At 43.8% G+C, this 26117-nt stretch overlaps 1 protein-coding gene across 1 annotated transcript in view; it reads right to left on the bottom strand.

The window, feature by feature from the left end:
* The window catches only part of spef2 (sperm flagellar 2), a 375455-nt gene that overhangs the window by 87925 nt on the left and 261413 nt on the right, over window positions 1-26117 (bottom strand). The window contains exons 29-31 of the mRNA XM_041185381.1: window positions 25139-25243; window positions 3988-4107; window positions 1897-2086 (exon numbers count right to left, since the gene is read on the bottom strand). Coding sequence (XP_041041315.1) covers window positions 1897-2086; window positions 3988-4107; window positions 25139-25243 — 415 coding nt within the window. The remainder of the gene's footprint in view (window positions 1-1896; window positions 2087-3987; window positions 4108-25138; window positions 25244-26117) is intronic.

Raw genomic sequence — 26117 nt, 5'->3', positions numbered from 1 at the left:
AGCCTTTTGTTTCCAGGAAGAAGACAGGGAGATGAGTAGGCCAGGTCATTCAACTACTTCAGCTTGCTCCAATGATCAATGATTACCTTCCAGTTCCATATTCATAGCTTGGAGATGCTTGCCCTGACTGTGACTGTGCCGTCTGCTGCCCAGTACCAGGACACCAACCCCCAGGACCCAAACGTGTGAGGGACTGACCACGCGGTGCACACCATGCTGTGCACGAACAATGCAGAATGGATAGGACCTCCCCCTCCTTAGGCTGCGATCAAGAGATAGCCATGTAGCATAACGCACTCTGCCCCAGGACTGCCTCTGCACTCTCACCCCGGCTACACGGTTCACACAACTGCAGATTGCTATCCACTTATTCGCCATGTTCCTTTAAACCTCTTCCCAGTCATGTGTCTCTGAGCGCTCCTTCCCTTACCTCTCCCTGGTCCCCCCCCACCCCAGCGAAGCATGTCCCTTCCACACCCCCCCTTCCATTCCTGCTGGTCTTGCCTCAGCCGCATTGGCATGGTGTGGGAGCAGCCACGAGAGCAGCGCGGTGAAAGGCAGGCAAACGCTGCACATAGAAACCTCCAAGCTGCGAGTGAAGTGCAGGTCGCCTGGTGCTCACCACTTACATCCGGTGGTGAATCAGGCTGGTTGAATTATCCACTCGCGGGGCGTTGTGAACATGATGGGGGGGGTCACTGCCTCAAAATACAGGGTCGCCCATTTACGGCGAAATGAGTGGATTATTTTTCTCTCAGAAGGCTGTGAGGCTTTGGAATTCTCTCCCTCAAATGTGCTTGAAGCAGACTCTGTGAATATCGTTAAGGCAGAGGTAGCTAGGTTCTTGAGAAGTAATGGGGTTGAAAGGTTACTGGGAGTAGAATATCCAATCAGCCATGATCTTATTGAATGGCGGAGCAGGTTTTTGGGGCTGAGTGGCAGACTCCTGCTCCGAATTGATATGTACACACGTGACTTCGCCGAGCTGGCTTTTTAATGAGCATTCCGGAGATGCAAACCTGCTTCTTGATCTGGACACAGCGGGAAACCTGACCCACACTGAAAGTCTGGAGCGGAAACTTCCAACTCGTTCTCCCACCGTTGGAAAACAGGCTTTTGCCTTTACTCCACCCAGCACGATCCCAGCTATTGGCAGGACCAGAAAATCCTGTCCGGAGAGAGAGAGAGAGACAGAGAGAGAGAGAAAGAGAGAACAAGAGAGAGTCACATAGATAAAGAGAGAGACAGAGAGAGAGAGATGCACACACACACACACACACAGACATAGAGAGAGAAGAGAGAGCAACAGAGACAGAGAGCAAGAGAGGGAGAGAAAGAGAGAGACGGACAGAGAGAGAGAGAGAGAGAGAGACACACACAGAGAGAGAGAAGAGAAAGCAAAAGAGAGACACATAGAGACAGAGAGACAGAGAAAGAGTGAGTGTTACACAGAGAGGAGAGAGGTTTAAGGCTGAAAATTAAATGGCGAGCTTATCCAGCTGCTGTTTGACAGAGTTGTCAGAAGAGCTTCCTAGATCTTCATCTCTTAGATGATTTTGGGTTTTATAGAATGAAGGAGAGTTGAGTAAAAACCTGAGTTTCTTGAACCTAGGTTTAGGAGTTTGGGGGATTTGAGGAAGTTCTAACTGAGATTGTGAGGCCAATGGTATCAATAGATGGCGGTGGTCTATAGATAATGCCAGAGAATGGAGGTGTGAGTTGTTAGACGTGTGAGAGAAATAAAAGGTGATCTTTTAAAGGGCTAATTGAAACAAAACGTTCTTTGCTGTGTGGCAGACAACAGAGGAGCCGTTCACGGTATATTGTGCATCATCTGGTTGGAAGTCAAAGAAATGCTTAGAACATTTCACCATTGTACCCAGAGCGAACACTTACAATATTTGAGAGAGATGAAGTTGCTGTCTGATAGGCCTCGAAGATCAGATACTCATTGACATCAGTCATGGATGGCATCTCCATGATGAGTGATTCTTCTTTCACCTTCCCCGACACCTTTGCTAGGCTTTTTGGTTTCTCCTTTACTGCTAGACTGGAGGAGGGGATTTGATATGGAACAAGAGGAACCCTGCAGTGGAGGAAGATTACACAGCCATTACAATCATGTAGCCTGTCAAAAGCCTTTGCACAGTCTGATACTGCTTCTCAGCTGGGTCAGGTATTGAGCAAAGCACTTTGTGACTAACCATTATTGTCCACATGAATGTATGTGAAGGAGTCATGCCCCCCACCATCACCCCTGTGCTCACTGAATTACATTGACTCCCGATTAAGCAACTTTTTGATCTTAAGTACCCATCATTATTTTCAAATCTCTCCATGGCCTTACCCCTCCCTATCTCTGTAATCTCCTTCAAACCCACAACCCTTCAAGATAGCTGTGCTCCTCTCATTCTGGCTTTGCGTATCCCTAATTTTAATCACTTCACAATTGGCAGCCGTGCCATAGACCACAAAACCATGAGACGTAGGAGCAGAAGTAGGCCATTCGGCCCATCGAGTCTGCTCCGCCATTCAATGAGATCATGGCTGATCTGATAATCCTCAATTCCACTTTCCTGCCTTTACCCCATAACCCTTGATTCTCTTACTGATTAAAAATCTGTCTATTCCAGCCTCTACGGTAAAGAATTCCTTCAGAAACTAGGGCCCAATGCTCTGGAAGTCACTCTGTAAACCGCCCACATCTCTGTCCTCCTTAAAACCTTTCTTTTGTCTTTCCATGGGATGTGGGCATTGCTGGCAAGGTCCGCATTTGTTGCCCATCCCTAATTGCCCTTGTTCAGAGGGCAGTTAAGAGTCATCCACATTGCTGTGGGTCTGGAGTCACATGTAGGCCAGACCAGGTAAGGACAGCAGATTTCCTTCTCTAAAGGACATTAGTGAACAAGATGGGTTTTTACAACAATCAATGATAGTTTCACAGTCACCAATTACAGATTTATTAATTGAATTTAAATTCCAGCAGCTGCTGTGGTGGGATTTGAACCTGTGTCCCCAGAGTGTTAGCCTGGGTCCCTGGATTACTAGTCCAGTGATATTACCACCAGGGCACCATCTGTAAACTGGGCGACCGCTTTGCAGAACACCTGCGGTCTGTCCGCAAGAATGACCCAAACCTCCCTGTCGCTTGCCATTTTAACACTCCACCCTGCTCTCTTGCCCACATGTCTGTCCTTGGCTTGCTGCATTGTTCCAGTGAAGCCCAACGCAAACTGGAGGAACAACACCTCATCTTCCGACTAGGGACTTTACAGCTTTCCGGACTGAATATTGAATTCAACAACTTTAGGTCGTGAGCTCCCTCCCCCATCCCCACCCCCTTTCTGTTTCCCCCTTCTTTTTTTTTTCCAATAAATTATAAAGATTTTCCTTTTCCCACCTATTTCCATTATATATAAAAAAACCCCCACTAGAGCTATACCTTGAGTGCCCTACCATCCATTCTTAATTAGCACATTCGTTTAGATAATATCACCAACTTTAACACCTATGTGTTCTATTGTACTATTGTCGTTGACATCTTTTGATGATCTGCTTCTATCACTGCTTGTTTGTCCCTACAACCACATCCCCCCCCCGCCCACCTCTCTGTCTCTCTATCTCTCCGCCCCCCACACACACACCTTAAACCAGCTTATATTTCAGCTCTTTCCTGGACTTGAACTCAAGTTCTGTCGAAGGGTCATGAGGACTCGAAACGTCAACTCTTTTCTTCTCCGCCGATGCTGCCAGACCTGCTGAGTTTTTCCAGGTAATTCTGTTTTTGTTTTGGATTTCCAGCATCCGCAGTTTTTTTGTTTTTAGCACCATCTCCCTCTCTCATTGCTGTTGTTGACTGAGTGAAAGGTTACCGCTCTGCCTGCTTATGAACCCTCTGTCCCTCTATAACACTGCCATTGGATGCTATTCAAATGGTTCTGCATGCGCGAATCTACAGTACCTACTGAACAAATATTCAGCACCTACTTGAACTCTTTTGTTTCTTGTTCTTCCTCCTCTTCATCTTTCAGCTCCTCTTTGGATCCAGTTACTGGGCTGCTGATTTCCAGTTCTAGCTGTCTGTCAGGCTGGCTAGATCCTGGAGCACTGAAATGACAGGCAAAAACAGAGCTCTGAACAGTTACTGTCAGACACTGCCCTTCCAACCCCAAACTCTCAACACCACTGTGTCTAGCTGTTCCTGAGCTGGCCAAAAGCAAAATACTGCAACCACTGGAAATCTGAAATCAAAAAAGAAAAAGCAAGAAAGATTGAGGATTTGAGCAGAATCTGAGTAGAATAGGGAGGAAGATCAGGTTAATGTCGACAGCCCCTTCCATCACTTTACTGATGATCGGGAGTAGACTGGTAATTGGCCAGGTTGGATTTGTCCTGCTTTTTGTGTACAGGACATACCTGGGTAATTTTCCACATAGCCGGGTAGATGTCAGTGTTGTAACTGTACTAGAACAGCTTGACTAGGGGCGCAGCAAGTTCTGGAGCACATGTCTTCAGTACTATTGCTGGAATATTGTCAGGGCCCATAGCCTTTGTAGTATCCAGTGCCTTCAGCTGTTTCTTAATATCACGTGGAGTGATTCAAATTGGCTGAAGACTGGCATCTGTGATGCTGGGGACCTCCGGAGGAGGCTGAGTGACAGGAAACAGAGAGTAGTGGTTAATGGGTGTTTTTCGGGCTGGAGGAAGGTTTGTAGTGAAGTTCCCCAGGGTTCAGTGTTGGGACATCTGCTCTCCCTGATATATATATCAATGATGGAGACCTTGCTGTACAGGGAACAATTTCAAAACTTTGAAGCATTGTGAACTGTGAGGAGGATAGTGTGGAATTTCAAAAGGACATAGGTTGGTAGAATGGGCTGACAGGTGCCAGAGGAAATTTAATGCAGAGAAATGTGAGGTGAGTCATTTTGGTAGGAAGAACGTGGAGAGACAGTATAAAATAAAGGATGCAATTCTAAAGGGGGTGCAGGAGCAAAGGGACCTGGGAGTATATTCACGATGGTTCCAGGGATGAAGAACTTCAGTTATGAAGACAGATTGGAGAAGATGGATTTCATGGAGCTATTAATGTATATAATATTTTGGAAAATCGTTTTCTTTTAAGATACAGGTTTAGTCTGTGGGTGTGTCTTAATTGGATTAAAGCCAGCTAGTCTGGGTGTTTTGATGTGTACTAGTTTTGATATGTGGGAGAGATAGAGTGCATTTGCATTTTTTGAATAGAGCATTGAAGAAGTGGGGTAGAAACTGACACGTTTCTAGCAGATACCAAGCAATATGTTTATATCACTAATAAAACTGGTACAATGAATGGGGTTTTATTGTAAGAGAGGTTTAGTTCAGAAGTTGGTGATACAATGAGAATTTACATTCAATGGGCGGTAGGTATAGTTTCAACAGTATTATGTGTGTAGGGCAGAAGAAATGTGAGATCAAAAGGCTCCAACAGGCTCCACAGGAACCAAAGTGAAAAGAGCCTCATTTTGAGTTTGTAAAGTGAAAATGCTTTGCCTGGTTTTTGGTTCAGTCTATGGGTTGCTGTTGCCTTAATGAAGATTAGTTTGGGAATTTGTTACGAATTATGATAGTCGTAATTTGAAGCTATGTATTTTATCCTGTGTAAATTAATAAAATGGTTCATTGAGTTTAATGCAAAATCTTGAGAATTGTTGGTCTGATTCCTGAATTTAGAGTTGCATCTCTAACACAACACTTAAAATTATAGGTTATGACAGTTGTTCAAAGTTTCCATCTGGGATATTTAAACTGTACCAACTGCATCTTTCATGACAATTGGGGGCTCTTGGTGGGATAAATTATATTTCCAATTCCTTTGATTGGTTTGGTATTGGTGAATCTTAAAGGTTACGAGTGCGAGAGGCACTTTGAATTCAGGAGTTGGTGAGGTATTTTAGAAGTGGGGAGACTGCAAGATGGTTTTGGCAATTGCTCATACTTGTATGGGAGTAGAAGAGATAACTCTGATTGGGTTGGAGAAAATAACCAAAAGTAAGGTAACAGGGTTGGCAGATAAGTTAAAATTGGGGTTACCCAAGGGGGCTAGGAAACCAGATATAGTTAAAAGTATAAGCACAGCATCTAAAGTTGGAAGTGAAACCTGACACTGGTGAGTCACAACTGGAGGTATTGAGACTTCAGTTACAAATGAAAAAGCTTTAATTAGAAGCAAAGGACAGAGAAATGGCTTTTACAAGGGAAAGAAATTGCAAAGATGGAGAAGGAGAAAAGAGAGAGAGAATTTCAACTGAAAATGTTGGCAGTTAGAAAGGAGATGTCAGTATGTGAGGAAGGATTTATCTCTTGAGTAGAACCCAGTGGGGAGATGTTTAAATTAGTACAAGCTCCTCCAAGTTTGAGGAAAAAGATTTTGAAGAACTCTTTATTTCGTTTGAGAAGCTAGCTAAACAGGTGAAATGGCCAGAGGAAAGCTGGATGTTATTATTACAGTCTAAGTTGTTAGGTAGGGCACTTGAGATATATGCTTCACTATCAGAAGAAATATTGGTGAATTATGATGTGGTGAAAAAGGCTATTTTGGGTGCATATGAGTTGGTTCCTGAAGCATACAGGCAGAAATTTAGGAATATGAGAAAACAGCCTGGGCACACTTATATTGGGTTTGAGAGAGTAGAACAAAGTAATTTTGACGGGTGAATACGGGTGTTAAAAATAGAGGCAACTATGCAGCTCTTAGGGAAGTCATTCTTTTGGAAGAATTTTAAGATTCAATCCCTTCAGTAGTGAGAACTCATGTGGAGGAACAGAGGTAAAAACAAAAAAACTGCGGATGCTGGAAATCCAAAACAAAAACAGAATTACCTGGAAAAACTCAGCAGGTCTGGCAGCATTGGCGGAGAAGAACAAAGTTGATGTTTCGAGTCCTCAGTTCTGTCGAAGGGTCATGAGGACTCGAAACGTCAACTCTTTTCTTCTCCGCCGATGCTGCCAGACCTGCTGAGTTTTTCCAGGTAATTCTGTTTTTGTTTTGGAGGAACAGAGAGTTGATCCTGTAAGACAAGCAGCAGAGGTAGCTATGAGTTAGTTCATAGAGCCAAACATTTTTTCCATCACCCTTTCAAATTGGAAAAGAATAAAAAGTGGGAAGTTGAAAGGAAGGTAGGTAGTTGGGGAAGAGAAGGAATAGCTGGAAATTCCCAGGGGGTTCTTTCTCAGATAAAAAGGAAGGTGCTGAAGGTAGAAGTGACATTCGAAAATTGAGGTGTCTTTTTGTAATAAAGTGGAGCACACGAGGTCAGTGTGTTGGAGGTTGCAGGGAAAATCCGCAGGAATTGTAGGGGCACAGAAAAACTCTGGGAGTAAAGGTACTGGAGGATCAGGCACCGCAGAAGCCAATGGTTTGTGTACAGGTGAAACAGGGAGAATCAGTGAAAAGTGAAGAAGTGGAAATGTGTTCACAGTTTACTCAAGAGAATCCTGGGGAGCAGAAATGTTTAAAGACTTTGCCTGTAAAGGGAAAGTCTTTCCATGTGTACAGGGTGGACTAGGTAAAGATGTTAAAATTTTAAAAGATACAAGGGCTAGTCAATCCTGAATGTTGGGGGATAGTGATAGTTGTTGTTCAAAGGGAGTATTCCAGGAAAAGGTAATAATAAGTGGGGTTCATGGGGATGCTAAATCCATTCCGTTGTGGAAAGTAAATTTAAAGAGCAAATGGAAGAATGGTGAAGTTATAGTTGGAGTGGTGGAAATATTGCCCATTGCAGGGGTTCAAATTATTTTGGATAATGATGTAGCTGGATCGCCTATGGTAGCTGAGAGGCCTGTAGAAGTGTTTTCAACAGAAGTAACATCCTGGATTGTTCCCTGATTGTGTTGTGACGAGATCAATGACTCATAGGGAAGAACAAGACAGACAAGATAAGCAGGCAGCTCAAAGGCAAGAAGAAGGTGTCAAAGTCCAGTTAGCAGGCACTGTGTTTGATAACATTGTTCAGGAGGGAGGAATGCAGGACAGTTCAGCTGAACTGTTTAACTCAAAGAGGTTAGTGGAGTTATAGAAAAATGATTTACAATTAAACAGTGATATCAGAAAGTTTATTCAGAAACCGAAGCAAAACGTAATCCAGCATGTTATTATCTTCAGGAAGGTATTTTAATGAGAAAGTGGAGATTGGATTATGTCTCAGCAAATGAAAGCTGGAGGGAGATGCATCAGATTGTTATCCCATTAGGGTATAGAGATGAGATTCTGAGGATTGCTGATGAAATTCCAATGGGGGGACATTTAGGAATTAGGAATACACAGGAAAAGATACAGAGGGTTCTTTGGCCACGATTGCATAGGGATGTAGTCAAATTCTGTAGAACCTGTTATATGTGTTAAGTAACAGGAAAAGCACAATAGGTGATTAAGCCAGTACCTTTAATTCCAATACCAGCATTTGAAGAACCTTTTACCAGGGTCATGATTGATTCACCTCCATCCCCCACCGGGATGGTCTGAGGACTCTCAGCTTCTTCCTCGAACAGAGGCCCGAACAATCCCCATCCACCACTACTCTCCTCCGTCTGGCTGAACTTGTTCTCACACTGAACAATTTCTCCTTCAACTCCTCTCACTTCCTCCAAATAAAAGGTGTGGCTATGGGTACCCGCATGGGCCCCAGTTATGCCTGTCTCTTTATGGGATATGTGGAACATTCCTTGTTCCAGTCCTACTCCGGCCCCCTTCCACAACTCTTTCTCCGGTACATCGATGATTACTTCGGTGCTGCTTCGTGCTCTCGTCGGGACTTGGAAAAATTTATTAATTTTGCTTCCAATTTCCACCCCTCCATCATTTTCACGTGGTCCATCTCTGACACTTCCTTTCCCTTCCTTGACCTCTCTGTCTCAATCTCTGGTGATAGACTGTCCACCAATATCCATTACAAACCCACCAACTCCCACAGCTACCTCGACTATAGCTCCTCACAACCTGCTTCCTGTAAGGACTCCATCCCATTCTCTCAGTTCCTTCGCCTCCGTCGCATCTGTTCCGATGAGGCTACCTTCAAAAACAGTTCCTCTGACATGTCCTCCTTCTTCCTTAACTGAAGTTTTCCACCCACGGTCGTTGACAGGGCCCTCAACCGTGTCCGGCCCATCTCCCGCGCATCCGCCCTCACGTCTTCTCCTGCCTCCCAGAAACATGATAGGGTCCCCCTTGTCCTCACTTATCACCCCACCAGCTTCCGCATTCAAAGGATCATCCTCTGCCATTTCCGCCAACTCCAGCATGATGCCACCACCAAACACATCTTCCCTTCACCCCCACTGTTGGCATTCCGTAGGGATCGTTCCCTCCGGGACACCCTGGTCCACTCCTCCATCACTCCCTACTCCTCAACCCCCACCTATGGTACCTCCCCATGGCCACGCAAAAGATGTAACACCTGCCCCTTCACTTCCTCTCTCCTCACCGTCCAAGGGCCCAAACACTCCTTTCAAGTGAAGCAGCACTTCACTTGCATTTCCCCCAACTTAGTCTACTGCATTCGTTGCTCTCAATGCGGTCTCCTCTACATTGGAGAGACCAAATGTAAACTGGGTGACTGCTTTGCAGAACACCTGCTGTCTGTCTGCAAGAAAGACCCAAACCTCCCTGTCGCTTGCCATTTTAACACTCCACCCTGCTCTCTTGCCCACATGTCTGTCCTTGGCTTGCAGCATTATTCCAGTGAAGCCTAACGCAAACTGGAGGAACAACACCTCATCTTCCTACTAGGCACTTTACAGCCTTCCGGACTGAATATTGAATTCAACAACTTTAGGTCTTGAGCTCCCTCCTCCATCCCAACCCCCTTTCTGTTTCTTCCCCCTTCCTTTTGTTTTTTCCAATAAATTATATAGATTTTTCTTTTCCCACCTATTTCCATTATTTTTAAATATTTTTAAATCTTTTATGCTCTCCCCACCCCCACTAGAGCTCTACCTTGAGTGCCCTACCATCCATTCTTAATTGGCACATTCGTTTAGATAATATCACCAACTTTAACACCTATGTGTTCTTTTGTTCTGTTGTCTGTGACATCTTTTGATGATCTGCTTCGATCACTGCTTGTTTGTCCCCACAACCACACCATCCCCTCCACTTCTCTCCCCCCACCCAAACCTCCCCCCCTCCCCCCACACATCTTAAACCAGCTTATATTTCACCCCTATCTTGGATTCACTCAAGTTCTGTCGAAGGGTCATGAGGACTCAAAACATCAACTCTTTTCTTCTCCGCCGATGCTGCCAGACCTGCTGAGTTTTTCCAGGTAATTCTGCTTTTGTTTTGGATTTCCAGCATCCGCAGTTTTTTTGTTTTTATCATGATTGGTGTGTAGGACCCCTCTCTGAGACTAAAAGTGGAAATCAGTATTTATTGACAATAATGGATGTGTCTACCAGGTTTCCTGAAGCGATACCTTTAAGAAATATTACAACTAAGAAGATTGTGGAGGAGTTAATTAAATTTTCACACGATATGGTTTCCCTAAAGAAATACAATCAGATCAGGGGTCAAATTTCATGTCACAGCTGTTTAAGGGAGTAACGAACAGTTTGGGGGTAAAACAGTTTAAGTCAACAGGTTATCATTCGGAGTCACAAGGAGCTTTGGAGAGATGGCATCAAATGTTGAAAACTATGTTAAGAGCTCACTGTCAGGATTATGCACAGGATTGGGGTGCAGGAATTCCATTTTTGTGATTTAGGGGAGCTGGTGGCATCGTGAGATTGTCACTGGACTAATAATCCAGAGACCCAGGGTAATTCTCTGGAGACCTGGGTTTGAATCCAACGGCAGGTGGTGGAATTTGAATTCAATAAACATCTGGAATTAAAAGTTTAATGACGACCATGAAACCACTGTTGATTGTTGTAAAAACCTCATCTGGTTCACTAATGGCCTTGAGGAAAGGAAATCTGCTGTCCTTGCCTGGTCTGGCCTACGTATGACTCCAGACCCACAGCAATGTGGTTGACTCTTAAATGGCTTCTGAACAAGTGCAATTAGGGATGGGCAATAAATGCTGGTCTAGCCGGCAATGCCCATGAATGAATTTTTAAAAAGTATTGCTATTCGAGATGGTCCTGATGTTTTTAGCCCTTTTGAACTAGTTTAAGGTCATGAGTTAAGGGGACTACTGAAAATGATTCATGAGAAATTGGTGGGTCAAAATTCAGAAACTACTCTCCTGGAATATGTATCAAATTTCAGGGAAAGATTGAACAGAGCATGTGAGTTGGCTAGGGAACATTTAAAGATCTCAAAGCAAGTGATGAAAGTGAAAGCAGATAAGAAGGCTAAAATTTGCAGTTTTGTTTCTGGAGAGAAAGTGCTAGTTTTGTTACCAGTACTAGGTCATTCCCTAAATGCAAGATTTAGTGGGCCTTACAGGGTTGAATAGAAATTGAATGAAGTAAATTATTTAATAACTACTCCAGATTGAAGAAAGAAGCAGAGGATGTGTCATGTAAATATGCTTAAAAAGTAATTTGATATGAAAGTGGAACAAGAAGAGACATTAATGAAGTTGGATGATGAGAAAGAGGTAGAAGTGCCGGACTCTGAATTAATTTTCCTTTAATAAAATTGGATAATGAAGGGGTGCTTGAAAATTTAAATGAAAAATTGAGTTACCTTCCAAGCAAGTGTCAAAGTGATTTGGAAAAACTATTGCAGTCACACAAACCTATTTGTCGAAATAAGTTGGGAAAGACACGTTTAGCTTTACATGATATGTGTATAGGAATATCATCTTCAATAAGGCACCAATATTAAAGATTAAATCCGGCAAAGTTATCACAAGTACAAAAAGAAATTGATTTCATGCTTCAAAATGATATCATTGAGTCTAGTTGCAGTAACTGGAGTTCGCCTATTGTACTGGTACCGAAACTGGATGGAATACAAAGGGTGTGTGTGGACTATCGAAAGGTGAATGCGGTGACAAAAGCGGATTCATATCCCACACCACGGTTGGAGCATTGCATTGAGAAAGTAGAGCAATCAAAATTTATCACAAAGATCGACTTGCTAAAAGGATATTGGCAGGTACCATTGTCGGAGAGAGCAAAGGAGATATCAGCTTTTGTAATTTGGTATGAAGAATGCACCATGACATTTCAAAGACTGACAAACAAAGTAATTGCAGGTCTAAGCAATTGTGCTCTTTATAGTGATGATTTCATTGTTTTCAGTCAGACATGGGAGGAGCATTTACAGCATCTGGAAGAATTAGTTACTCAATTTCAAGAAACTAATTTGTTGATGAACTTGGCTAAAAGTAAATTTGTAAAAGCACAAGTCACGTTTTTAGGCCATACCATTGGACATGGTAAGGTGGCTCAGAGAGATGTGAAAGTTGAGGCTATCGCGGATTTCCCAGTGTCTGCAAAAAAATGAGAGGTTTTGAGATTTCTGGGCATGAGTGGGTTTTACCGGAAATTTGCAGCAAATTTTAGCCAAGTTTTACTCCCCTGACTAAACTATTACAATAATAAGAAGTTTCAATGGACACTGGAGTGTCAGAAATGATTCGATAGTTTGAAAACTGTATTAACTATAACACCAGTTTTGGCAGTACCTAATTATGCCAAGCAATTCAAGTTGGCCGTTGACGCATGTGATATAGGCATTGGGGTCATATTGTTACAAAAAGATGACACTGGAATTGAAAAACTGATCGGGTATTTTTCATGGAAGCCAAATGTACAACAGAGAAGATATCGGAACTTTAATTTTACACACTAACTTCTTATGTGATCGGAAAAGAGGCTTTGAGTTTGGTGTTAGCATTGCAGCATTTTGAAATTTATGTTGCAAACAATTCATCAGAAACAATTGTTTATACAGACCATAATTCTTTGAAATTTTTGGACAAATTTCAAGACTAAGTGCAAGACTTTTCAGATGAAGTCTATCATTACAACCATTTAATTTAAGTATTATATATATTGCTGGAAGAGAAAATCTCTTTGCAGATGCATATTCAAGAGTTTGAAGCTTAAAAGAAAATGGGACATTTTAAAAAAAAACCTGGACACTGAACTGGAGTGATTTCTGTTAATACCAAGGACTTGTGTATAAAAATAGTTCTGTTAATGTATGCATCTCTTAATGTAATAGCGCAATAAGTATAGGAGATAGTGTAAGGTGGGTTATTAAAATGAAGCCATCTTTTAGAATTATGACAGCTCATTTTCTGATAAGGAGGGGGATGTCATGAAGCTGTTAATGTATAGAACATTTTGGAAAATATTTTTTGTTTAAACTAGAGGTTTAGTCTGTGGGTGTGTCATAACTGGATTAAAGCCAGCTAGTCTGGGTGCTTTGATATGTACTAGTTCTGATTTGTGGGAGAGATAGAGTGCATTTGCATTTTTTGTATAAAGCATTCAAGATGTGGGGTGAAAACGGACACCTATCTAACTGATACCAAGCAATATGTTTATATTGCTAATAAAATTGATACAATGAAAGGGGTTTTATTGTTGGAGAGGTTTAGTTCTGCGTTTGGCGATACAATGAGAATATTTACATTCAATGGTAGGTATACCTTCAGTAGTTTTTGGGTGTGCAGGGCAGAGGTAATGTGAAATCAAAAGGCAGCTGTAAGCCTCCAACTGACTCCCCAGTGAAAAAAACCTCATTTTGAGTTCGTAAAGTAAGGTGCTTTGCCTGGTGTTTGGTTCAGTCTATGGGTTGCTGTTGCCTTAATGAAGATTAGTTTGGGAATTTGTTACAAGTTATGATAGTCGTAATTGGAAACCATGTGTATGTATATTTAACCTGTGTAAATTAATAAAATGGTTCATTTAGTTTAATGTAAAACCTTGAAAGCTGATTGTCTGATTCCTGAATTTAGAGTCACATCTCAAACATAACACTTATAATTATAGGTTATGACAGTTGTGTAAAGTTTCCCTCTGGGAATTTTAAATAACTCCGCTTTACCAACGGCATTGGTCATAACAATGGGACAAAAACAAAAAACTGCACATGCTGGAAATCCAAAACAAAAACAGAATTACCTGGAAAAACTCAGCAGGTCTGGCAGCATCGGCGGAGAAGAAAAGAGTTGATGTTTCGAGTGCTCATGACCCTTCGACAGAACTAGGTGAATAAGGAAGGGGTGAAATATAAGCTGGTTTAAGGTGGGTGGGTTGGAGGGGGGTGGGGGGTGGTGGTGTGTGGGGAGGAGGTGGTGGGTTGGTTGGGGAGGGGGAAGAGGAAAGGGGTGGGTGTGGTTGTAGGGACAAACAAGCAGTGATAGAAGCAGATCATCAAAAGATGTCACAGACAACAGAACAAAAGAACACATAGGTGTCGAAGTTGGTGATATTATCTAAACGAATGTGCTAATTAAGAATGGATGGTAGGGCACTCAAGGTCTAGCTCTAGTGGGGGTGGGGGGAGCATAAAAGATTTAAAAATATTTAAAAATAATGGAAATAGGTGGGAAAAAGAAAAATCTATATAATTTATTGGAAAAAAACAAAAGGAAGGGGGAAGAAACAGAAAGGGGGTGGGGATGGAGGAGGGAGCTCAAGACCTAAAGTTGTTGAATTCAATATTCAGTCCGGAAGGCTGTAAAGTGCCTAGTCGGAAGATGAGGTGCTGTTGCTCCAGTTTGCGTTGGGCTTCACTGGAACAATGCAGCAAGCCAAGGACAGACATGTGGACAAGAGAGCAGGGTGGAGTGTTGAAATGGCAAACGACAGGGAGGTTTGGGTCATTCTTGCGGACAGACTGCAGGTGTTCTGCGAAGCGGTTGCCCAGTTTACGTTTGGTCTCTCCAATGTAGAGGAGACCACATTGGGAGCAACGAATGCAGTAGACTAAGTTGGGGGAAATGCAAGTGAAATGTTGCTTCACTTGAAAGGAGTGTTTGGGCCCTTGGACGGTGAGGAGAGAGGAAGTGAAGGGGCAGGTGTTACATCTTTTGTGTGGGCATGGGATGGTGCCATAGGTGGGGGTTGAGGAGTAGGGGGTGATAGAGGAGTGGACCAGGGTGTCCCGGAGGGAACGATCCCTACGGAATGCCGACAGTGGGGGTGAAGGGAAGATGTGTTTGGTAGTGGCATCATGCTGGAGTTGGCAGAAATGGCGGAGGATGATCCTTTCAATGCGGAGGCTGGTGGGGTGATAAGTGAGGACAAGGGGGATCCTATCATGTTTCTGGGAGGGAGGAGAAGACGTGAGGGCGGATGCGCGGGAGATGGGCCGGACACGGTTGAGGGCCCTGTCATCGACCGTGGGTGGAAAACCTCGGTAAAGGAAGAAGGAGGACATGTCAGAGGAATTGTTTTGAAGGTAGCATCATCGGAACAGATGCGACGGAGGCGAAGGAACTGAGAGAATGGGATGGAGTCCTTACAGGAAGAGGGGTGTGAGGAGCTGTAGTCGAGGTAGCTGTGGGAGTCGGTAGGTTTTTAATGGATATTGGTGGACAGTGTATCACCAGAGATTGAGACAGAGAGGTCAAGGAAGAGAAGGGAAGTGTCAGAGATAGACCATGCAAAAATGATGGAGGGGTGGAGATTGGAAGCAAAATTAATAAATTTTTCCAAGTCCCGACGAGTACCCACATGGGCCCCAGCTATGCCTGTCTCTTTATGGGATATGTGGAACATTCCTTGTTCCAGTCCTACTCCGGCCCCCTTCCACAACTCTTTCTCCGCTACATCGATGATTACTTCGGTGCTGCTTCATGCTCTCATCGGGACTTGGAAAAATTTATTAATTTTGCTTCCAATCTCCACCCCTCCATCATTTTCACGTGGTCCATCTCTGACACTTCCCTTCCCTTCCTTGACCTCGCTGTCTCAATCTCTGGTGATAGACTGTCCACCAATATCCATTACAAGCCTACCGACTCCCACAGCTACCTCGACTACAGCTCCTCACAACCCGCTTCCTGTAAGGACTCCATCCCATTCTCTCAGTTCCTTCGCCTCCGTCTCATCTGTTCCGATGATGCTACCTTCAAAAACAGTTCCTCTGACATGTCCTCCTTCTTCCTTAACCGAGGTTTTCCACCCACGGTCGTTGACAGGGCCCTCAACCGTGTCCAGCCCATCTCCCGCGCATCCGCCCTCACGCCTTCTCCTCCCTCCCAGAAACATGACAGGGTCCCCCTTGTCCTCACTTATCACCCCACCAGCTTCCGCATTCAAAGGATCATCCGCCAACTCCAGCATGATGCCACCACCAAACACATCTTCCCTTCACCCCCACTGTCGGCATTCCGTAGGGATTGTTCCCTCCGGGACACCCTGGTCCACTCCTCCATCACCCCCTACTCCTCAACCCCCTCCTATGGCACCATCCCATGCTCACGCAAAAGATGCAACACCTGCCCCTTCACTTCCTCTCTCCTCACCGTCCAAGGGCCCAAACACTCCTTTCAAATGAAGCAACATTTCACTTGCATTTCCCCCAACTTAGTCTACTGCATTCGTTGCTCCCAATGTGGTCTCCTCTACATTGGAGAGACCAAATGTAAACTGGGCGACCGCTTTGCAGAACACCTGCGGTCTGTCCGCAAGAATGACCCAAACCTCCCTGTCGCTTGCCATTTTAACACTCCACCCTGCTCTCTTGCCCACATGTCTGTCCTTGGCTTGCTGCATTGTTCCAGTGAAGCCCAACGCAAACTGGAGGAACAGCACCTCATCTTCCGACTAGGGACTTTACAGCCTTCCGGACTGAATATTGAATTCAACAACTTTAGATCTTGAACTCCCTCCTCCATCCCCACCCCCTTTCTGTTTCTTCCCCCTTCCTTTTGTTTTTTTCCAATAAATTATATAGAATTTTCTTTTTCCCACCTATTTCCATTATTTTTAAATATTTTAAAATCTTTTATGCTCCCCCCACCCCCACTAGAGCTATACCTTGAGTTCCCTACCATCCATTCTTAATTAGCACATTCGTTTAGATAATATCACCAACTTTAACACTTATGTGTTCTGTTGTCTGTGACATCTTTTGATGATCTGCTTCTAGCTATCACTGCTTGTTTGTCCCTACAACCACACCCACCCCCTCCACTTCTCTCCCCCCACCCAACCCACCCCCGCACACCCCACCCCCCCCCCCCCCACCCACCTTAAACCAGCTTATATTTCACCCCTTCCTTATTCACCTAGTTCTGTCGAAGGGTCATGAGGATTCAAAACGTCAACTCTTTTCTTCTCCGCCGATGCTGCCAGACCTGCTGAGTTTTTCCAGGTAATCCTGTTTTTGATAACAATGGGACTGTTCACCTTGGAGATGGGAAGGTTGAGAGGAAATTTAGTAGAAACATAGAAAGATAGAAAATAGAAGCCGTAGGTCATTTGTCCCTTCAAGCCTGCTCCGCCATTCAATATAATCTCCATGTCAACACCATACCCCCACTCTCTTGACATCTTTAGTGTCCAGAAATCTATCTATTTCCTTCTTAAATATATTCAGTATCTTGGCCTCCACAGCCTCTGTGGTAGAGAATTCCACAGGTTCACCACCCTCTGAGTGAAGAAAGTTCTCCTCATCTCAGTCCTAAATGGTCTGCCCTGCATCCTGAGACTGTGACCCCTTGTTCTAGACAACCCCCCACCCCCCCGCCACCCCCCCCCCGCCAGAGAAAACATTATCCCTGCATCCAGTCTGTCCATCCCTCTCAGAATTTTATATGTTTCAAAGAGATCCCCTCTCATTCTTCTAAACTTCAGTGAATACAGGCCTAGTCGGCCCAATCTCTCCCAATCTAAACAACAATCCTGCCATTCCAGGAATCAGTCTGGTGAACCTTCACTGCACTCCCTCTATGGCAATATATCCTTTCTTAGGTAAGGAGACCAAAACTGCACACAATACTCCAGGTGTGATCTCGCCAAGGCCCTGTACAGCTGCAGTAAGACATCCTTGCTCCTGTACTCAAGTCCTCTCATAATGAAGGCCAACATACCATTTGCTTTCTTAACTGCTTGCTGCACCTGCATGCTGGCTTTCAGTGAACGCCCAGGTCCCTTTGTACATCAACATTTCCCAATCTATCACCATTTAAATAATACTCTGCCATTCTGTTTTTCCTACCAAAGTGAATAACTCCATAATTATCCACGTTATACTGCATCTGCCATGTATTTGCCCACTCACTTGATCTGTCTAAATCACCTTGAAGCCACTTAACACCCTCCTCTTCGCTCACATTCCCACCAAACTTGGAAATATTACATTTGGTTTTCTCATCCAAATCATCGATGTATATTGTGAATAGCTGGGGCCCAAGTACTGATCCCTGTGGTACCCCACTAGTCACCACCTGCCACTTGGAAAAAGACCCATTTATTCCTACTCTCTGTTTCCTGTCTGCTAACCAATTCTCAATCCATGCCAGTATATTACCCCCAATCCCATGTGCTTTAATTTTACACACTAACTTCTTATGTGAGACTTAATCAAAAAGGTTTTTGAAAATCCAAATACACCACATCCACTGGTTCTCCCTTATCTATTCTGCTGGTTATGTCCTCAAAGAACATGAGTAGGTTTGTCAAACATGAATTTCTCTTTCATAAACCCATGTTGGCTTTATCTAATCCTTTTGATATTTTCTAAGTGTCCTGTTATCACATCCTTTCTAATAGACTCTAGCATTTTCCCTACTACAGAGGTTAGGCTAACCGGTCTGTAATTCCCTGTCTTCTCCCTCTCTCCTTTTATAAATAGAGGGATTATATTTGCCACTCTCCAATCTGCTGGGACTGTTCCAGAATCTACAGAATTTTGGAAGGTGATGACTAGCGCATCCACTATTTCCATGGCCACCTCTTTTAGTTCCCTGGGATATACATTATCAGGCCCTGGGGATTTATTGGCTTTCAGTCCCATTAATTTCTCGAGCACTATTGTTTTAGTAATACTAACTTCCTTCAATTCCTCCTTCTCACTAGACCCTTGGTTCCACAGTATTTCTGGGAAGTTATTTGTCTCTTCCTCTGTGAAGACAGAACTAAAGTAGTTGTTCAATTACTCTGCCATTTCCTTGTTTTCTATTATAAATTCTCCTGTTTCAGACTGTAAGAGACCTACATTTGTCTTCACTTATCTTTTTCTTTTTACATACTTATCAAAGCTTTTATAGTCCGTTTTTATGTTCCTTGCAACTTTACTTTCATAATCTATCTTTTCCCTCTTAATCAATCTCTTGGTCCTCCTTTGCTGAATTCTAAACTGCTCCCAATCCTCAGGCTTGTTACTTTTTCTAGCAACTTTATATGACACCTCTTTGGATCTAATACTATTCTTAATTTCTTTTGTTAGCCTTGGTTGGGCCGCTTTTCATGTTGTGTTTTTCTGCCAGAATGGAATGTATAAATATTGCAATGCACACATTCGTTCCTAAATATTAGCTATTGTCTATCTATTGTCATGCCTTTTAATGAAGTTCCCCAATGTATTGTGGCCAATGCACCCCTCATACATTCACCGTTTGATTTGTTTAGATTTAGGACCCTAGTTTCAGGTTGGACTACTTCACTTTCCATCCTAGCAAAGAATTCTATCAAATTAGGATCACTCTTCCCTAAAGGACCCCGCACAATAAGATAGAAGTTTTCAAAATAATGAGGGGTCTGGACAGAGTAGATAGGGAGAAACTTCCCATTGGCAGAAGGATTGAGAACCAGGACACAGACTTAAGGTGATTGGCAAAGGATGCAATGGCAACAGGAGGAAAAACTGTTTAGCACAGCAAAAGGTTAGGATCTGGAATGTACTGCCTGAAGGTATGATGGAGGCAGGGTCAATTGAGGCATTCAGAAGGGAATTGGATTATTATCTGGAAAGGAAGAATGTGCAGGGTTACAGGAAGAAGGTGAGGGAATGGCACTAGTTGAATTGCTCCACCAGACAGCAGAGTTAGACTCGACGGGCTGAATGGTCTCCTTCTGCACTGTAGCAATTCTATGTTCTGTGCACAAACCATTGAAGGTGGCAGGATGGGTTGAGACAGCGGCTAATAAAGAACACGAATTGGAAGCAGCAGGAGGCCAGTCAGCCCCTTGAGCCTGCTCCACTATTCAATAAGATCATGGGTCATCTGACTGTAACTTCAACTCCACATTCCTGCCTACCCCTGATAGACTTTCACCCTCTCGTTAATCAAGAATCCATCTAGCTCTGCCATAAAAATATTTAAAGATTCTGCTTTCAATGCCTTTTGAGGAAGAGAATTCCAAAGACTGATAACCCTATAAGGGAAAATATCTCTGACTTAAATGGGCGACCCCTTATTTTTCAACAGTGACCCCTAGTTCTAAATTCTCCCACAAGAGCAGACATCTCCTCCACATCCACCCTGTCAAACCCCTTCAGGATCTTATATGTTTCAATCAAATCGCTTTTTATTCTTCTGAACAATTTGAGTTTGAAGAGGGCAGCGAGAGAGGGAGAGACTTTGGTTTAAAAAGGGCACGGAGAGCGGGAGAGACTTCAGTTTAAAAAGGGCATGGAGATGGGGAGAGCCATCAGTTTGAAAAGGGCGCAGAGAGCAGCAGGAACTCATGACCTGTGTGGATGAAAGCGAAGTCTGTAAGGTGGATGAGCTGGCTGGCCATGGCACATGTAGTTAAGAAGTATATAACCGTTGGTTGTCAGTGGTACTAGCATTCAATATGGTGATACAGGAAGCCTTTTAAGCAGGGGGAGCAAAAAGGAATGTAATGGGAGTAGGGGATAGTATAGTGAGGGGGATTGATACCGTTCTCTACAGCTAAGAGGGAGAGTGCAGACAGCTGTGTTGCCTGCCCGGTGCCAGGGTTCAGGACATCTGCCTCAGGGCTGGAGAGGAACTTGCAGTGGGAGGGGGTGGATCCAGTTGTCGTGGTTCATGTAGGTACCAATGACATAGGTAGAACTTAAGAAAGAAGTTCTTCAAAGGCAGTATGAGGAGCCAGGTACCAAATTAAGAAGCAGAACCTCAAACATAATAATCATTGGGTTATTACCTGAGCCACGTGCAAATTGTCATGGGGTAAATAGGATTAGAGAGATGAATGCGTGGCTCAAAGACTGGAAATAAGATAAAAGGTGGGAATAAAATGATGAATAAAAATGAAAGTAAATAAAGATAAATAAACGGGTAAAAATAAAAAATAAAAAAAATGAATATTACAAAAAGGGGGTAAAACAGGGCGGGGGGGGGGGAGGGAAGTGTGGAGGAGAGAGGGAGCTCATGATCTGAAGTTGTTGAATTCAATATTCAGTCCGGAAGGCTGTAAAGTCCCTAGTCGGAAGATGAGGTGCTGTTCCTCCAGTTTGCGTTGGGCTTCACTGGAACAATGCAGCAAGCCAAGGACAGACATGTGGGCAAGAGAGCAGGGTGGAGTGTTAAAATGGCAAGCGACAGGGAGGTTTGGGTCATTCTTGCGGACAGACCGCAGGTGTTCTGCAAAGCGGTCACCCAGTCTGCGTTTGGTCTCTCCAAAGTAGAGGAAACTGCATTGGGAGCAGCGAATGCAGCAGACTAAATTGAGGGAAGTGTAAGTGAAATGATGCTTCACTTGAAAGGAGTGTTTGGGCCCTTGGACGGTGAGGAGGGTGGAAGTAAAGGGGCAGGTATTGCACCTTCTGCGGTTGCATGGGAAGGTGCCGTGGGAGAGGGTTGAGTAATAGGGGGTGATGTCCGGGAGGGAATGGTCCCTACGGAATGCCCATGGGACGGGGGAGGGGATGATGAAGGGAAGATGTGTTTGGTGGTGGCATCATGCTGGAGTTGGCAGAAATGCCGGAGGATGATCCTTTGAATGCGGAGGCTGGTGGGGAGAAAAGTGAGGACAAGGGGGACCCTATCATGGTTCTGGGAGGGATAGGAAGGTGTGAGGGCAGAGGGGCAGGAGATGGGTCAGACACAGTTGAGGGCCCTGCCAACTACACCGGGTGGGAAACCTTGGTTAAGGAAGAAGGAAGACATGTCAGAAGTGCCATTTTGGAAAGTGGCAACATCGGAACAGGAGGCGACGGAGGTGAAGCACCTGAGAGAATGGGATGGAGTCCTTACAGGAAGCAGGGTGTGAGGAGCTGTGGTCGAGGTAGCTGTGGGAGTCGGTGGGCTTGGAATGAAAATTTGTGGACAGTCTATCACCAGAAATTGAGTCAGAGAGGTCAAGGAAGGGAAGGGAAGTGTTGGAGATGGACCATGTGAAGGTGCTGGAGGGGTGGAAATTGGAAGCAAAATTGATAAATTTTTCCAGGTCCAGACAAGAGCATGAAGCAGCACCGAATCATCCTGGTGGGGAATGGAGGTGTAGAGGGATTGGACATCCATGGTGAAGAGGAGACGGTTAAGGCCAGGGAACTGGAAATTTTTGATGTGATATAGGGCTTCAGAGGAATCGCAGATGTAGGTGGGAAGAGACTGGACAAGGGGAGAGAGAATGGAGTCAGGATAGGAAAAAATGAGTTCCGTGGGTCAAGAAAAGGCTGACATGATCGGTCTACCGGGACAGTTCTGTTTGTGGATTTTGGGGAGGAGATAGAAGCGGGCTGTCTGGGTTTGGGAGACTATGAGGTTAGAAGTTGTGGAGGGAAGATCTCTAAAGGAGATGAGGTCAGTGACAGTCCTGGAAACAATGGCTTGATGTTTGGTGGTGGGGTCAGGGTCCAGGGGGAGGTAGGAGGAAGTGCCTGAGAGTTGATGCTCAGCCTCTGTGAGGGAGAGGTCAGTAAGCCAGACAACAACAGCACCACCCTTGTCAGCAGGTTTGATAACAAAGTCAGGGTTGGATCTGAGAGAACGGAATGCGGCAAATTCAGAAGGAGGTAGGTTAGAGTGGGTGAAAAGGGCCACTTTTAAGATCCCCAGAAGAAGTCCATCTGGAGCTGGGGATTTGTCAGACGGCAGCCCTAACAATTTGTTAAGAACCATTTCCCTGGCGATTGTAACTTTCATGAGTTCCTCCCTCGCTTCCATTTCCTGATTTACAGCTGTTTCTAAGACGTTACTTGTTTCATCTATCGTGAAGACTGTTGCAAAAAACTTGTTCAATTCATCTGCCATCTCCTTATTTTTCCATTAATAATTCCCAAGATTCACTTTCTTTATAGGACCAATGCTCACTTTGTTAACTCCTTTATTATTTAAATATCTGTAGAAACTCATATATTTATATTACTAGCTAGCTTTCTCACACTCTAATTTTTCCCTGCTTATTAATCTTTTTGCCATTCTTTGCTGTTCTTTATATTCTTTCCAATCTTCTGACCTGCTACCCATCTTTGTGTACTTATATGCTTTTTCTTTAAGTTTGATACTGTCTTTAACTTTTTTAGATGACCACAGGTGGTGGATCCTTCCTTGAATTTTTCTTTCTTGTTGGATTGTATCTATTCTGTGTATTTTGAATGTCTGCCACGTACTGCATCTCCATTGACCTAGTCCTTCTCATTTGGCAGTTCACTTTAGTTAGCTCTGCTTTCATGCCCTCATAATTGCCCTTATTTAAGTTTAAGATACTAGTCTTGGGCTCACTCTTCTCTCCCTCAAACTGAATGTAAAATTCAATCATATTATGATTGCTGCTACTGGTGGGGGGGTGGGAGGAGCGGATGATGGATTGGGGGGCACCTTCACTATGAGGTTATCAATTAATCCTATCGCATTGCACAATACTGGGTCTAGTATAACCTGTTGTCTGGTTGGCTGCAGAACGTGCTATTCTAAGAAACTACCCTGAAAACATTCTATGAATTCTTCATCTAGGCTACCTTTGCCATATGATTTTTCTAGTCTATATGTAGGTTTAAATCCCCCATGATTATTGCCATGCCTTCATTTATGCTCAGTCCTAACATGTAGTTATAACGAGGAGGCCTGTACACCACTCTCACCAGTGACTTCTTGCCTTTATGATCTCTCATCTCAACCTAATCTGCTCCTATATCCTGGTTTTCTGAACTTAGGTTATCCCTCTTTCATGTACTAATACCATCCTTAATATAGTATCCTGGGCTTTATTAATAGGGGCATAGAGTACAAAAGCAAGGAGGTTGTGTTAAACCTGTGCAAAGCACTGGTTCGACTCAGCTGCTTTAGGAAGGATGTGAAGCCATTAGAGACAGTGCAGAAAAAAATCACGAGGTGGTCCAGGGACGAGGAACTTCAGTTACATAGATTGGAGAAATTGGGACTGTTCTCCTTGGAGAAGAGAAGGTTGAGAGGAGATTTGATAGAGGTGTTCAAAATCATGAGGTGTCTGGACAGAGTAGTTAGGGAAAAACTGTTCCCATTGGTGGAAAGATCAAGAACCAGAGGACACAGGTGCTATGTTTGGCAAAAAAAAAAGCAATGGACGGCATAAAAAAAAACTTATTTCACACATTGAGTGGTTGGGAACTGGAATGCATGGCCTGAGAGTGCATTGGAGGCAGGTTCAGTGGAGACTTTCAAGAGGAAACTTGTGGTAATAATGGTTTTACCTGTTGTGTAATATACATTTAAAAAGAATATTATGAAGGAAGGGTAGATGATCTTAGTGTCCAATGGGAGCGTAGCGGGGGCTACCTCAGTAGTTAATTGTGTAGAGACAGAGTTTGAAGCGTAAGCACATTTTAAGTTGCTGCTGAGTACCTTTGAAAATAAACCCAAGAGTTTCCACCTATGAAGTCTCTGCTGATCAACCCTATCAATAGTACCACACCACTAACAACAAGTGTGCTATGAGGATCCACAGGAGAACCGAATTATTATCTGAAGAGAAAACAATTGCAGCCCTACATGGAAAGGCAGGAGTGTGGAACTAAACGAGCGGCTCTTACAGAGAGCCAGCATGGACACAATGGGCTAAATGGCCTCCTTCTGCACTGTAACCATTCTATGATGGTCAGGATTTAACAGAAACGGCTCTGCAGTTTCAGAGGGAATCATTTTCTATCAGTCCCATCAAGTTTTCAATTTAAATGTTTACTGCAGTAATTGCAGTGAAACGTTACCACTCCTTCTGCTGATGAATTCACTGTCCCTGTGCAACACTGAGACATGGGGTGCTACTGAATCAGTTGTGAATGAGGGAACCTACATTCAGTGTCGAGCTCGTGCCCTGCATCTACATGTACACTTACATCTGTTGGGCTCCTTCTTCAACCTTCTGATCCTCCTTGCCCTCAGTCACCAGGCTGCTGCTTTCCAGCTGTGCCTGTCTGGCAGGTTGGCTAGAACCTGGAGCACTGAAACAACAGAAAACTCGCAGTTACTGCTGGACACTTCCACCCCAAAGTCCCAACATTATTGCTGCTCTCAAATGTGGATTTAACATCTCACAAGTGATTAACACACAAATAATAGAGATATTGTGATACTGAGGTAGAACTGATAGTGAGTTCCAGGCTGGGATCTCATTGTGGCTTTCCAGTGGGTTGAGTGGACTGAAGGCAAAATACTGACCTGTTTAGGAAATTGGCTGAGGGAACAAGGCAGAGAGTAGGGATAATGGTCAGGCACTCTTAATCGGCAGGATTAAAGGCTCGAATATTCAGTATATTAAGTCATGACCAAGATGATTGAAAACAAAGCCAGATAATTGCTGGTGACATGGAGATAGTTAGCATTGTAAACAGCATAGGTGGAAACATAAAATTACAAAGAGACATTGATAGATTAAGTGAATGGGTAAACCTGTGACAAATGGATTTCAAAGTTGGCAAATGTGAGGTCAGCCACTTTGGACTTAAAAAGGATAAAACTGGACACTTCCTAACTGGTGAAAGGTCAGAAACAGTGAAGATCCAATGAGACTTGTCGGACCAGGGTCACAGATCATTAAAATGTCAGGAAAGGTGCAGAAAATAATCAGAGATACGAATGGAAATCTGATCTTTATCTCCAGGGGGTGAGAATACAAGATTAAGAGGCAATTTTATTGAAGTTATCAAAATATCAAGGGGAACTGATAGGGTCGAAGGGGAGAAACTATTCCCACTGGTTGGGGAGTCTGGGACTAGGGGCCAGAGTTTAAAAATGACAGCCAGAGTTTTCAGGAGTGAAATTAGGAAACACTTCCACACACAAAGGGTGGGAGAAGTTTGGAACTCTTCCACAACC

Source organism: Carcharodon carcharias, chromosome 4, assembly GCF_017639515.1.
Source record: "Carcharodon carcharias isolate sCarCar2 chromosome 4, sCarCar2.pri, whole genome shotgun sequence".
Lineage (NCBI taxonomy): Eukaryota > Metazoa > Chordata > Chondrichthyes > Lamniformes > Lamnidae > Carcharodon > Carcharodon carcharias.
Note: the sequence above shows the minus strand (reverse complement) of the source record. Positions and strands in the feature narration are given on the sequence as shown.